The sequence below is a fragment of the Diorhabda carinulata genome, chromosome 1 (assembly GCF_026250575.1).
Source record: "Diorhabda carinulata isolate Delta chromosome 1, icDioCari1.1, whole genome shotgun sequence".
Lineage (NCBI taxonomy): Eukaryota > Metazoa > Arthropoda > Insecta > Coleoptera > Chrysomelidae > Diorhabda > Diorhabda carinulata.
This window is the reverse complement of record NC_079460.1, coordinates 2481023-2496329: the sequence shown is the minus strand read 5'-3', so window position 1 is coordinate 2496329 and position 15307 is coordinate 2481023. Positions and strand designations below refer to the sequence as shown.

Genomic DNA, 15307 nt, shown 5'->3' with positions numbered 1-15307 from the left:
AATAAAAAAACAAGTTTAGTCATATAAATTATAATTCAAGTTCTAACTTTTGATTAATTAGGCGCATACATGTGTGGTTACTGTTGTGTGCATATAAGAGTCTGCACGAGCCCTATACACTTCCTCCAACCATCCACACAGAAAAATGGTTGTTTCCTGGAAAACAACCATATAAAATACTGGACAAGAATGCTGTCGCTGTATGATAAAATCTCCGAGCAAAGAAAACACTACTTAGAATGGAACAGTCTTCAGATATCATTGAAAGGGCATGGAGTTGACCGTAATCTGTAACAGATTATAAACTGCAAAGCCACAAGATGGAAAGCTATACTCCAACGAATATTGGAAACAACTTGAGTCTTGAGCAGTAGAAGCTTAGCTTTCCAAGGGGAGAATATCCAAATTTGTGATGGAAACTTCTTAGCAGTATTGGAATTGAAAGGAAAATATGACGTAGACCTCGTGAACATCTAGCCAAATTAAAAAAAAAGCTAATTGAATAGAAAAAGTGAGATAGGTCAAGACTCTCTTGGTACTCACAGAATGAATTTATTTTATTCTGTGGTTAGAAATTACTAAAAACTAGAGTATGTCATCTATGGGATTATTATTGATGCTACTCCCTACATTCCCCAAAAGGAGCAAAATGTGTACTCATTATACGTTACGTTTATCAAAATGTAGAATAAAAGACATTCGAAGTTTGCGAAGAATTCATCGAATTCATACATTTTAGCAAGATAACAGGTAAGTAACTGACGAAATACTGTCCACTTTAAAAAATATTGACTACACTGAAGGTGTAGAATCAAGAGTATTTCAAAAAAATGGTGTAAATGCTGCAAAATTGAACCATGATGTAATGACACTTTTCAAAACATTGTTAGTAATTCTCATTCTTCAGCACGCCTTTTCGTTGGGAATTGTTAAAGCAGCACGTCCCTTTGTCTCTACAAAGTTTTTCTAAGCTGTACGATTAAACATTTTTTAATAATCTGCCTTCATGGACTTTTTCTGCCAGGAATACTGTTTTGGCAGTAAAGAGGTAATTTCTATCTTTCAAAGGCCTCTTGACATAATCGGTTTGGCACAAGATCTTGGCGTCGAGAAAAGTTTCCTTAAACATAGAAACTCAACTGATGAAAGATTTGTTAAATGAATTTTCAGCAACAAGCTTCACAGGATTTCAAATCTTCTGTGGTCTTTTTGAGTCGAAAATCAAATTTGCGAACTGTGAAGAAATTTGTAACCTGTTTCCTCTAGTTTTAGTTTTCATGAATTTAGTAAACAAGGAACTGAAACTTAAAACAGCCAATCCCGTTTCATATTACACTTTTGGCTTTGCTGATCCAAAATATCTATTTAAAAGAACCCTTCTTATCAAGAATGTCTGATTTGTGGAAGTATTTATTTAAACAGATTAATTGCGATATTATGTAACATACACAGATCTGAAAATTGTTCTTGATACTATTTATATAATGGAAATGTTAAGAAGAAATAGAAATCAATAAATAAAGTAATGATAAACACATATGTAACAATAAAATACCAAATGAAGGTAGATGGAAGAATATCAGATGATTCTTTTGAAATAAGGAGAAGTCGCTAATAATTTGAGTCACTAATAAGATAATGAAAATATTTGAAGAAAAATAGAGGCAAAGAGATTGTGTGATGGGATTCACAAAGTTAGACGCGGTAGTTTATTATATGTGATGCAGAATTAATACCTATAACGAAAATTAGTCAACAAAAGGAAAACTCACGAAGGAATAAAAGTACTGATCAGGAATAGAAAAGCTTGAAATTGGCGAAAGAGGATACGGAGTCTCAAATCGAAGGAATAACACAAGTGTCATCAAAAGAACTGTCTTATTTGTAATGGTAGAAAATACCCTTCAATGGGGTTTATAGTAAATCAAATTTATTGATGAATACTAAGTATTTTAATAGAAACATCTAATAAACTTCTGAATAATATTTCAACAACTATTTTAAAATTTATATAATGGTGGCAATGGATATTGAAACTTTGAATCAGCTTTCAGTTTAGTAATGCTATTGGAACGTTTCGCTGTTGCTTCGTTCGATTTTATGCACCTTGAGTTGAATATTAAATGTCCATTATAGCTATATTTTCCTGTTTTATATTTGGAAAATATTACCAAAGTCTATTAATTGAAACATATGCAATTTCTCATTAGAGAAAAATTCATTATCTTTCCAAATTAAGTATTAAGAGCTTTGTAAAACATAGAACATCACTAAAAAAGAACCATAAATAATGGTGTCATAAAATTGATATGTACAACCTTTATCACAGTATAAGAGCACTGGTCTTGAACATCTTCCAGAAGATAAATGAAGAATTTAGTAAGTTGAACCAATTCATCAATTTAGACGAAATGCTGAGAGCGACAAGAGATTTCAATTATTATAAATATCACTGGTAAATGCCAGCGATAAAAAATAAAAATTTAAGAAGAAAACTAAAAAATGTTTACATTGAAAAGAGTTAAAAATAATTGTAATCTAAAGTATAAGGAAATCAACGAACCCGTAATCCTACAATTATGATTTTGTCGAGGTTTACTCAAAGATAACCATCAAAACTTCAAAGTAATCTTGAATGTTTATTCAGTCACATATAACGACTCTACTCAAAATCGTGTGATAACGACGTTAGTCAATGTTAAGAATCAATTTTTTGGCCATTTTTGTAGTATTGGACGACTAACACCAAAAGGTTGCCGTTTTAGGAACAGAAAAGTTGGAAACGTTGTGGCATAAGAAACCAGTTTCACTTGCAGAACAGAATCAGATCCTTGAAGTCGTTGACGTATATGAACACAGATTCCACTTAAATGTTAGAACTGTTAGATTTCCAAATATTCTCTCAAAATTTTATGGAATATGAAAGGATAATCTAGGAGTATTTGGTATTGTTTATATACCCAAACACTAGAAAATTTTTCTATCCCGAGAGCTTAATATTAAGGTGTCGATCTTGTTGAAATACCAGCAAATAGGCAGTAACCAGGGTTTATAAAATACTGTATCAACAGCTACTATGGGTAATTGCAGTTAAGAAAGAATAATCTCATAGAATTTGTAGTTTGTTGCGTACGAACTCTCTAGATGAATGGGAGGATTGAATTTTGTTGGGAGAGATCGAATAAGCGGCTTACGCTATGCTAATGACACCACCATATTTGCTGCAATGGAGGATGAAATGATAGTTCTCCTTAACAGAATAGAGAGGAGTGGAGAGTCTGATCTTCCCAATCTTCTCATACGGCTCAAAATCGTGGACGCTTAGAGTTAAGAAATGCAAATACAAATTGTCATTTATTTGTTAGCGCTCAGTAGGTATTTTCCGTAATAGTGGCCATTTCATGACGGATATTTTCTTTTGATTGTCCCAGGGAAATCAGTTTATTAGCTTAAACTTCAGATTTGATATTACCCCACAGGTAAAAGCCCATAGATTGTAAGGAAGCCAACTCCATTGCTCCATTCAGCTGGAATCACGTTCTTTGGTTGTAATTATTAAAGTTTTGCAGTTCAGGCAAGAAGTAGTCGTCTAACATCCGCACATAACCCTTTGAAATTGATGTAACTGTGCGTTCCCTTCCATCTGCAACAAAGTAAGGGTTTATAATTACTCACGCTTAATTTGCAACCCATTTTAAACGCATCTAAAGTTTCTGATGTTTGTAGCTTGGATTAGTTGCTTTCCAGTAGCGCCAATTTTGCTCGTTGACGTGTCCATCAAGTGGCCAGCATTCTGAGACTTCGATTCTCACACCAACTTAGTTTTTTACTTTTTGTATAAAATGCGAATTAATGGTTATTTATGCATGTTGAAAGCAGTAACCTGCTTCGAAATAGACAAGTCATGCTCGTTACGATCACATCGAGTAACACTGTCTACGTTTCCGCCCATTTTCCAATCTGTCGAGCGTTTAGCGCATCATTTAAGTGACGAATATTGCATAATTTCTACGGGCGACAATCACCGAATTACCATTTTTGTAAAACTCACTCACGCACAACACACGGTCCGTTCTCGAGAAACGCTCCATAGCGACTAAATTTCCAAGAGTTAGGCTACCCATTAACATCCCTCACGCGCCCCTCCAAAAAGCTGCGATCACATATTAAGCATTTACATACTGGAAGAGATAAGTGTAACCACCGGACTATCATCATTATGCATGAAGTGTTGTAATGTTTTGGACACGTAGCTAGAAGACGAGGTAACAATGAAGTCAGGCATATAATAATGGAGAAGTACAGGGAAAAAGTAGAGGCCGATCGCCTATGAGATGGTGCGATCAAATCAAACTAGTCACAGACCAGCCCCTTCACGTATCATTACGCCCGAATAAATATCGAGAAATTTCGAGGGAAAGAATTAAAAAGAGAATAGGGACATTCCAAAGAGTTTACTTATGACTGAGGAAACGAGCAGAGAGGGATTCACATAGAATCATATGTTCAATATTTGTAGTTTTTGAGTACGATCCTCCCGCGTTAGGCTTGTGTATTTTCTACTCAGTATCTACAATTGTATAATTACAAAACTGACTAATTTAATTTTGTCAGGATCCTTGTCTAAAAACTACATAATTAATTCATTCATGTACTGTTTCCCGACAGTTCTTTTGGAAGGAGAGGCATTAAACAATCTACCTAAGGTTCTTGCAAATTTATTATTCTCGTAGTATAAAATTAGAATTTCAATTATTTCCATTTCCACGACGAATTTTGTGATTTCTCATATATTCTTAAGTACACAGACTTACTTATTCAACAGTATATTTAAAAAACGTCACAGACAGTTTTTCGGTCCTTACGTTTTAGTCTTTTTCAAAACATGGTTTGGTAATAGGATCCAGAAATTCTAGACGATATGGAGAGGGTATGTTATTTCAAGTACATTCTGATTGGATTGTTTTTTATTTTTTCCAAACAAGATGATAACAGATTGAAAACAACACTCAATAAATTTAATTATCTCTGATAAATTTTAAATCGACATTTTATGCTAATTGTTATCCATATTGGTTTATTGAACTAATTAAAATACCATTCATATAAATATGGACAATTTACTTCATAAAGGATCACAAAAATGATAATTTTGAGATTTATTTGGAATCAATTTAAAGTCAGTGAAAAGCAAATGATAACAATAATTTTATTGAGAACGATCCAAATGAAACGCTTTACTATTAGAAAAAGAAATACCAATGCAAATGATTTAATGAGCTCACAAAAATTACTAATGAAAAATAAGCTTACCTACTGCTAGACGAACCACTCGTCTTTCTGGCTAGAAGAGACGTGTTCGGTGTCAGCTCCTCCGCCATTGACGGGAGGTGCTAATCTCACTTTGCCTGGCAGTAGAGGCGGACCCGGACCGGCGTGCTGAGGCGGAACCCTAGTGGGCCCGCAGGGTGGCACCAGTTTCCCGGCTGTTGGTGCTGGTGGATACCGCCACCTCCACCTGGACCACCGCCCGTCGTTGTTACCGTTAACGTCGTCATGCTACCGGTGCTGGACTTCATGGCGCCGTTAGAGCCGTACATTTGTTGAACTGAAACAAATTAAACAACAATTGAACACAAGAATTTCATTTTGTTGAATAAAAGTAACTTTACAGGCACTACTGATATAAACACCTCAAAACTCCTTATAGACCCAAGACTTGAAGTCGCTCTACTGCTTTTCTCTTACTATTTTTGATAATAGCTGTTTCACGCGAGTTTTCTATTCCTATTTTTATGTGAATTTTCTCTACACTCTTCTATTCATGAACGCCCTCATTTCCTTTTTGCTCCCTCTCTCCACAACAAGGATCTTTTCCCCCAACTATCTTCGTCCAATGTGGGTATGTGTCCAATCAAACGTCTTTTTGCTCTGACCACATATCCCATCTCAGCTTGATCATATAGTACTATGATCTCTACGTTTGTTCTTCTCCTCCACTCGTTTTGCTCCTGCACTCCTTCGGACAGGACAGGAGCAAATGCATTGGAGATAGATTTGTAAGTAAGGAAATGAAGAACTTTCATAAATAATTTAAAAAGAATAGAAAAATGGAACAACAAAAAACAATTTTGATCAAAATCCAACATGGCAATATAAAAACAGATAAAGACGAACCTACAAAAAGGTGGAAGGAACTTCCAAGAAATTTTAAATACAAAAAATAATAAGGAAGAAACATATGAAATAGCAACTCTAACGCCACAAAACGAAGAAAAAATACCAGCACTAACTAAGAAATTACTAGTCGAATTGATACAAAACCAAAAAAAATCCACGAATTGATTAAAAACATATTGCAAAATGAGATAATACCAAAGGCACATCGATACAACATCGATAGTGCTGCCAATATACAAAAAAGGAGTGTCTATATAAAAAAATAAGAGGATATGGAGGAACTCTGCTGGGAGAATACCAGTGAGGATTTGGAACTGGAAGATCCGTAACAGACTATATATTCATTCTCAAGCAGATACGCAGAATGGGGTATGAATACAACTTGTCGATATTTGCAATTTTCATCGACTTCCAAAGGAGATATGGCACAGTTACAAAACAACATCTTTATAAAATAAAAGATCTGAAAGTACCAATAAAATTGATGAAGCACACTCAAACGAAAATTAAAATGAAACAGAAATCATCAGATAACTTTAACACAAATATAGGATCCTCTATCTACTACTTTGTTCAACATAATACTGAAATGGATGGTATGAAAAAAGTGGAATCAACAATTAAAATAAAAACAACACAGTTGATAGCATATGGAGATAATGCGGTTATTTTATCAACAACAACTTAAAAGTAAACGAGGGGAAATCCAAGTTCATGAAAATGACGCATCCCAAAACGCATGAGAATAAGATAAATCTTAGAGTGGAATTACACACAAAAGATAATTTAACAGTTACAGTTATCTTGGAACAGCAAAGACAATGGTGATGAGGGAGATATAAGTTAGAGGAAAAAACTTAGGAGGATATTAGGAGAGAAAAGGGAGGAAGACAAATGTAGAAGAAGGACAAACCAGGAAATGAGGAACCTTAGAAACACAAAACACACATAAAGAATATCGCAAATAAAAGTGACGAAAGACCTAAAAAGATATGGTATGCGGGGACACAAGAGGATCTAATGGATGGAGGAGTTCGGAAGTGGAAGGCGAAGTCAAGAAACAGAAAAGAATGAAAGAAAATTATTACCACGCTATGGGTCTCCGATAATCTGTGTGTAGCACGATATACATACATACAAATGTTTAAAAATATTGACCAAAAGTCATATAAATCGGTATTTTCTAATTTTATGATAACTCCAAATGTTATAATTTACACCTTTTTCATTTGTTATTTCAGTTTTTCAATTTCCTCCAATCATTTTTTTTGCACAATATACTATAATGAGCAACTGTATTAGATCACTGTTTCAATAAATAATCTATCGAGTTAACTTGTTTGTTGAACTACATCAAGTTAATTAAATCCTGAAACTACCCGTTAATTAGATAATTAAATTGAATTAATTAGGTACTTCCACCAGAAACGTGGAAATAAATGCTTGTCTGTCATTCTACAGTTAGCAATTCAAACTAATTTTTCCTGTTTCCGCGTCCGCTTTCCAGAGAGATTGAAGCGTCACCACCGTTGCGTCGCAACGCCCGTTTGGGAAATGGAAAACTCTTCCCATTTTTATATGCAGGACCGGGTTGATTAAACGTTGAAGGAGAAAATGTATTAGGAAATCAATTGGATATTTTTAAATTTTAAATTTGAGGATAAAAATTCTCTGACAACAGTAATCAGAAAATCTTAATAAAAAGTATAGATATAATTCACGATGCTTTAGATAAGATTAGCTCAACCCATGATACATCAATTTGCCATAACAGAAATTCAATAGACTCAATTAAGAGTAATTGTAAGGACTGGATAATAGTTTGTTTCACTTCACCCATCTCCCTCGCGTACAAATTAAATATGTAAAATATATATGTTAACACAAAAGTAGATAACGATAAAAGTACCGTTGGAAAGAGACATTTTGTGGCTGTTTTTTTTAGAAAATTGCATATATGGATGATAATATAGAGCAAATAAATGTATGTGTAAGGAACAGTCCAAAATATTTTCTAATGACTTTCAAATTAAAAAAAATGCTTTGAATTACTTTGAAAGAAACCTGTGTCATCATTATCTAATCAGTTCTGGATAAATATTAGGGTTAATGATGTATTGAAGTAATTAGCAGATTAAAGATAAAATTGTTCAAAATTTCAGCCTTTTCCACTTTGATAGCGTGGCCTCATTATTTTTCAAAGTTTATAGTGATATCAAAGAATGTAAAATACTTGGTATCAGAGAATTGTAAGAGTAAATTAGAATTAGAATCATCTATATATTCGTTTGGTTTTTTTATCGTTTTGAGTTTCCCGAGTTTTTGCAACCCTGTCATTTCGTTCAGGAAATGGAAAACTCTTTCAGAGTTTCTCTTTATGTTTTGTTTCCAACTGTCAACAAAGCTCTTCGAATGAGGCGAAACACACATACTGATTTTAGGTTTTTAATGAAAATGATACTGAATTGTAGTTCGCATTGTTGCAAATTTTCTAAAAATCAAAAACGATAAGTTTATTGTAGATAAAACAGGTAGAATTATGATTAAAAAGCTTTTAAGAAAAATTACATTGAATATAATAATGTATATTGTGAGAGGAAAGAATGTACCAAAACTAGAAGTTTGATTAAAAATACAACGTCATTTTAAAAACTAATACGCATAATATTTGGTTGCTTGAATTATTTTTATGATTAAGTCTAAAGATAGTGAGAACTTACGAGAATAGGAAGCATTTTGCTGTTGCACTGTACCATTTCCAGAGGAGGAATGTGGCCATCCCATTCTGCAGATGCACACAGAGACGGCTACAATAAGAACCAAAAGGACTAACAAAGCACTAACAACAACAACGACAAACCATGTCATTTCCAATCCCAAAATCATTCCAGTATCGTTATCTGTGAACAAAAAACAAAATCGTAAGTATAATTTTCATTATTCACATTCTAAATTTGCAAAAACAAACAACATTTGGAAGACGGATTCTGTTTTAATTACTTGGATTTTTTAATATTGGATATGGATATAATGAATTTACGTTATTTGAAAATTCATTTTGTTAATTTTTATTATTCGCTTGATAATTGTTGAGAGAGAATCTAATTGAAAATAATGAAAAAGTCAGTTACAAACATACTGATGAAACTAGAAAAGAGTGAACAGACAGACAGTAGACACACTATCAACATGTTACAAACTGAATTGGAGGATATATAGTACCTATGCAATTTATATTGGATACGGTTAAGTCTATCAATGTATTGAGAATTCCAAATTATTTATCCATAACTTAAGACATTGTTTGCATAGCTCATAATAAAGATTGCAATGAATGTAAAGTTTGTTGATAAAGCCCAAAAATTTTGATATATTGGCCGAAAATGAATTTGGCGTTACAATAAACTTTTTTCATCTGTGATACCTGTTCAATAGGTTGGTTTTCAAGAAAATATTGAAAATCGATATTATGAACATTTTTATGTCATATCGTTTTTCTATATTTACACGACTTTCATTAAACTTATTCTATAAAATGTAGCAATTACAAAAATTAGCCAACATTCCTATAACGTAAAATAGAACTATACAACTATCCAAAACTATTACAACAACTCGAAATTATATATGAGTGGCTACTTACTTTGACATAGATTTGTAGAGGTTTCATCGGATCCATCAGCGCAGTGGTTGATGCCATCACATACAAGCTCAGTTGCTATACAAAATTCCCTCAAATTGCAACGATACTCTGTGCAGGCGTGCTCTGTAACAAATAAAAAAAGTAGTAGGAAATGAAAATATCAATTTATAATTAGAAACTGACATTTTAATATACGTTTCGATATTACCCACCTGGTATACAAAATTATATTCTAAATAAATTAATAAGAATATGTTTGTAGTTGTCCTATACTTTCAAAAATGATTTTAAGATATATTTGTCTCATATAAATATGAACAAATCTATTCATAGTTTTTTAGAGCAAAAAAATTAGTTAATAATAATTAATGATTATTCATCGTTATTATTAACTATGCTTTCAACAAACGACATTTTCATTGTAATAAGAGAATCGACAGAGTTTCCTGTTAAATAGTATCCTCTCTATATCAAATTTGCTCTCTGTAATTTAAGCATTTAACAGAGAGTGACACAAAGCAACTTCCACACAATGTAATTCAACTGCCTTTAAAATCTAACAAAAAACAAATACAAACAAAAACACGAAATTATTTAGAAATTATTAAAAGCATAACAACCCTTAGATTGCTTTCACTTCAAAGAGATGATGCCTACTCAACTCATTTCGTAAATATTATTGTTTAACGTTCGAAAGGCTTCTGTTCTCTTAACTCAGAACAACGAGGACTGTTTTATTCCTTGTTTCTTTCGGTTGAAAAGTATTATGACGAAATTTTCTAGTTTTTAGTCAAATGAAGTTGTTTTTAAAAATATAAAAGGTATACAATTCATTATTTTTCACAATAAGAAATTTTCGACTTATAGGAATGTCAATTTTATTGTTAAAATAAGAAATTGTGGCCAGAATTATTCTAAATTATGTATGATCGATATTTCCAAATACAGAGGGCAACTCATAAGTAATGTCCATTTTAATATGTGTAAATGCCTATGGCTCAATTTAACCATTACGTAATTTGTTAAAAAATTAAATTCAGTTGGTGCAAGAATTGAAGCCTTAAGATGCGGATCAGAAGCTTGACTCCTTAAAACGGATAATTGAGGGCTTTCCAACGTTAACCAACAACTTGTGTTCGGATAAACTCATTTTCATCTTAATGGACACATCAACAAGCACAATTGCCGCTACTGGAGTACATCTACTCCAAAATCAGAAATCCCTAGATACGCCTAAAGTGACCGTATTGGCTGCGATGTCAGTGGGAGGAAATATCGGTCCTTAATTTTCTGAAGATGAAAGAAGACACACAGTTACAGTGAATTCAGAGCGTTAGACGACTTCTTAGTGTCTGAACTGCAAAACTTTAATCGTTTCAATCAAAGAACATGGTTCCAGCAACTTGATACTCGTCCAATATATCTCTACCATGAAATCGCGACATTTTTTCTGGCAAATTGATCGCCAGGAGAGGTGTCATAAATCTCCAAACAGTCTCTATTTAACACCTTTTTCCAGTTGGATTATGTCCAATCTTAAGTTTACGCTAACAAACCGACTTCCCTGGCACAATTAAAAAAATATCCGTCACAAAATGGCATGCATCACCAAGAATACTTGCATAAACAATTTTAGTGCTGACGATATTAATTTAAGAAAATAAATTCCCAATTGATGTTTTTTACGAGTAATAGGTAGCAAACATTTTTTCAATAAACTCTTTTCTCAAAATGGTTTCATTAAATTTGATCTTTCTTTTAAGACACCTTGTACTTGAAATTTTTGCCTGGGAAATAATTTGAATCTTAAGAAGAATGTTGAAAGCGCAGTGGACAAAATTTTTTGCATCTAAGCCCAAAGGTCTCAAAGAGCTTGCTGAATGTTAGATTAAAACCATAGAATACAATGTGTTTTATGAGACACCCTTTATATATTAAGTGTCCCAATAAAAATAGCTATCAAAAACTGCTTGCATTTAGCTTAGAAAAAAAATTACTATTTAACTGGTAGTTTGTCTTTTAGGTGGAATTTTCTAATCAAATTTTCAAAAACATTCAATCAACTTCTTGACTTGAAATTCAATACACAATTCAATAAAAAAAATTGGTGAAATATTTGGTAATATATGAAACAGAATGTTCTATTTTTCATTTTTGTTATTCTGTAATAGTATTAATGAGTGAATTGAGTTGACTTAAAAAAATTCATAACGATTTTTTGTAAAATATTCATTTATATAATCAAATGAGGTTTTAAATGTAAAACAGTTTCGATCGTTCAATAGTCCATGAGCGCGGCTTACGATCATTTATAACATATATTAAACGCTCACACTTGAAGATATTATTTTTTTCTTTCACAACTACTATTTTTTCACACATTATAATTACAATTAGCTAAAAATTTATGACATTCTGAGTTGTGGAAATGGTTTTTAATATATGACCAACTTTCCTTTACATTTCAGTTCATATATGATTACAATACATTATTTCAACTCGTACCAACATTTATTTTTTGTATTTTATTTTTTTAAATCCATGGTTAATGATAATAAGAAAAAAAGAACAAATATAAGCATTATAAAGTCAATGTGCAAGATAAAGATAATTTCAGAGACTACAAATATTACAAATACCGATAAGTAATAACCTAGCCTCCAAAGGAATAAGATCAGAAAAGAATGGGATGAAATACAAAACAGAAGGCTTATAATATGATACCAAAAATTATGTCGTTTTGTTTTAATTTCAATAAATACTTCAAAGAAGATTCCTTTTTGCGTCACGAGTAAAGAATTTGTTCCCTCAATTTACTAACACTCTGAACTCAACCGTTATGTCGCATTCAACCAAAAAATAATTTTAGTTCCTATTGAATAATATTAGAATTTTGTAATTTAAATGGCTTCTACTTTAATAAAAACTGAAAAAGATTTCACTGTACTGAGAAAATTAATTTATAGATTCGCTCCGAGGATCCTATTCTTTTCCTTTGCTTTATGGAAATGACGAAATTTTTAAAATGGGCGGAAGATAAAGGTGAAATGTTAATATATTTTGTAAAACATAAAATTGGTTACCGAACCAGTTGTTATTCTTGTAGGGACCGATAAAATAACTACAATAGTAATTTCTGAATCATTTTAATGAGTTTTTAAGCCCAGAAAATGTAGCCGATTAATTTCTCATTTACTTTGTTAGACTATTACAACCGGCATCGCAAACAAATAAATCGGTTCGGCTCTTGAGTAAACAAGCAAATTAATGTAATAATGTGAAGAGTAACTATTTGGAGTCAGTCATTTTCATCTGCTCAATTTTCATATTTCAATTATTAACTTTTGTTATGGTATAATTTGCAATGAATACGTCAAAAGCATCTGATACTTCGGAAAACAATACTAGTGTAATAGATTATCAAATTTTAACAATTTTTCAAAGATCTTCAAGTAATTTATGAGATATTGAAGGATATTTGATTTAAATAAAACCACATATAAAAATTAAATTAATCAAATTGCGAAATTTGATGACTAACACTTTTAAAAAGTAATTGGTTACTTACTGGGATCTTTGACAGCTGTGATAACAAGTTTGAATCCGTTGGAGTCTGTACCCCACGCATCTGTAACGTACTTGAGCGTAACGTAATTAGTACGTGTAAACATGGCCCCAAGGTTTTGTTTCGTATTCTTGCAAGATAGATCAAACTGAAAATAAAATATTAATATGAGTAAAATTAAACTTTGAAAATCGATCAAAAATACAATTTCATTAATCCAGATATTATTCAAGATACGAGAACGTACCCAAAAATCTTCAATTAGAAGAGATTGAGGTAAATAAGGAGGGATTTTTTTTGGAAGAAAAAGTATGTTATTTTGATGTAGCCAATGTAAAATCAACTAAAATCTATGTTTTCCTCCTTAGTTGGCTCATACGAGGTCTGGATAACCCTTTCGTCAAAATTACACACCAGACCAGAAATTTATCAGCGAATTTTGCTTTTTTTTATATTTTTCATTATCAGAACACTCTTCTATATTGTCCGTGTAGAAAGCATGGAGGGGTGGAGTATTTTTTATCGTCCATAACAATGACTCTCTCATTCACAAAATGTATCTATCTTAGTTTGACAACAGCATCTTGATATCCGTGCTAATTATTTTGAGGTATATTTATAGTCTATTTTTATGCAAGAGAGAGTAATAAAACCTTATTACTAATCCATAATTTAGTACGGCCATTCTAAATATTATTTAAAAATAATCTAAAGATTTCTTAATTCTATAAATCTACCTGAACTAATACAAGTTTTCGCCCTTTATTGATCTTCTACAACCATAAGTTGTGCTGAACAATAGAAAAAGGTTTTGACTTCCCTGTGTATTAAAGATTACATAGTCGTATCATAAGATCCTATTTGCCAATAAAAGTTAGAAATTTTGTTGTCTGAGACAATTTATCTACTGGTTTAAATCCACCAAAAGAAAAGGGACGCAGACTGATAATAATCTGCATCAGTAATTCAACGATTCTTTTGAGGGTGGTTCATTGACTATTCCATCTACTCGTTCAGGTGACTACCATAAGGACATGAATGCTGATGTTCTTAAAGAATGGTTCCAACGAATGATAGTCTTCTTCTTCTTTTTGTGAAGTTCAGACATGGTATTCCTCCTTCAAATTTCGCTATACCACAGTGAATATTTCTGCGTGAAATATTTTGGTTTCGAAAAATGCGAAAAATGTCATGGATCTGTCCAACCAAATTATACATGTTTTTCCATATATCTAAGTTTTTAATAGAACTGACATAAAAAAGGACCAGTACAACTGAAGTAAAAAAAAGAAACCCTATTGCGACATACGTTTTGTGTTATATGAGTCAAAGAGACAATTATTCTTATTCTGTTCAAAAAAACGATATTATAATATGCATATTATTCACTTCACTAATCTATCCACTTACTTTATATGTTCCTACTGCATGAGCGCCGTCGTAGATATATAAATGATCATTACAATCTAACTGAAGAAAATCAAATCGAAGCATGAATCTCTGAAGAATCGAATGAGTTTGAAATGTTATGATGCAGTCCAAATTTCTCTCATTTTGCGACCAAAGTAAAGCGCCATCTATTTTCCGGTACAAGTTCTGAAGAAAATGGTTCTTGCATAAAGATTGCATGGAGTCTGAAACAAAGAAGAATTTGTTAGAATAAAAATTATTCTAATTGTTAATTGCTGCTTTTTTGTATATATTTTTTTCATATTCCCTTAAATATATTAAACCATGGAGACTCGTATACCAAATTTTTCAATACCGGTTGTAACTATTAAAAAAACTTGTTACCAAAAATTAATTGATTTTTGGGTCGCAGAGAAGATACAGTTTTCTTTACTCTATAATATTCCAAATTTCATGAGAAATCAAATTAATGCTTACGTAAACAACTAACATTGGTAGATTATACAATA

At 32.1% G+C, this 15307-nt stretch overlaps 1 protein-coding gene across 4 annotated transcripts in view; it reads right to left on the bottom strand.

The window, feature by feature from the left end:
- LOC130901464 (uncharacterized) overlaps window positions 1-15307 on the bottom strand; it is a 92571-nt gene that overhangs the window by 13132 nt on the left and 64132 nt on the right. For all 4 annotated transcript variants that reach the window (XM_057812894.1, XM_057812902.1, XM_057812886.1 and 1 more), the window contains 5 exons: window positions 14799-15022; window positions 13392-13536; window positions 9824-9946; window positions 8901-9080; window positions 5314-5608 (listed from right to left, as the gene is read on the bottom strand). In XM_057812894.1, coding sequence (XP_057668877.1) covers window positions 5400-5608; window positions 8901-9080; window positions 9824-9946; window positions 13392-13536; window positions 14799-15022 — 881 coding nt within the window. In that variant the 3' untranslated portion in view covers window positions 5314-5399. The remainder of the gene's footprint in view (window positions 1-5313; window positions 5609-8900; window positions 9081-9823; window positions 9947-13391; window positions 13537-14798; window positions 15023-15307) is intronic.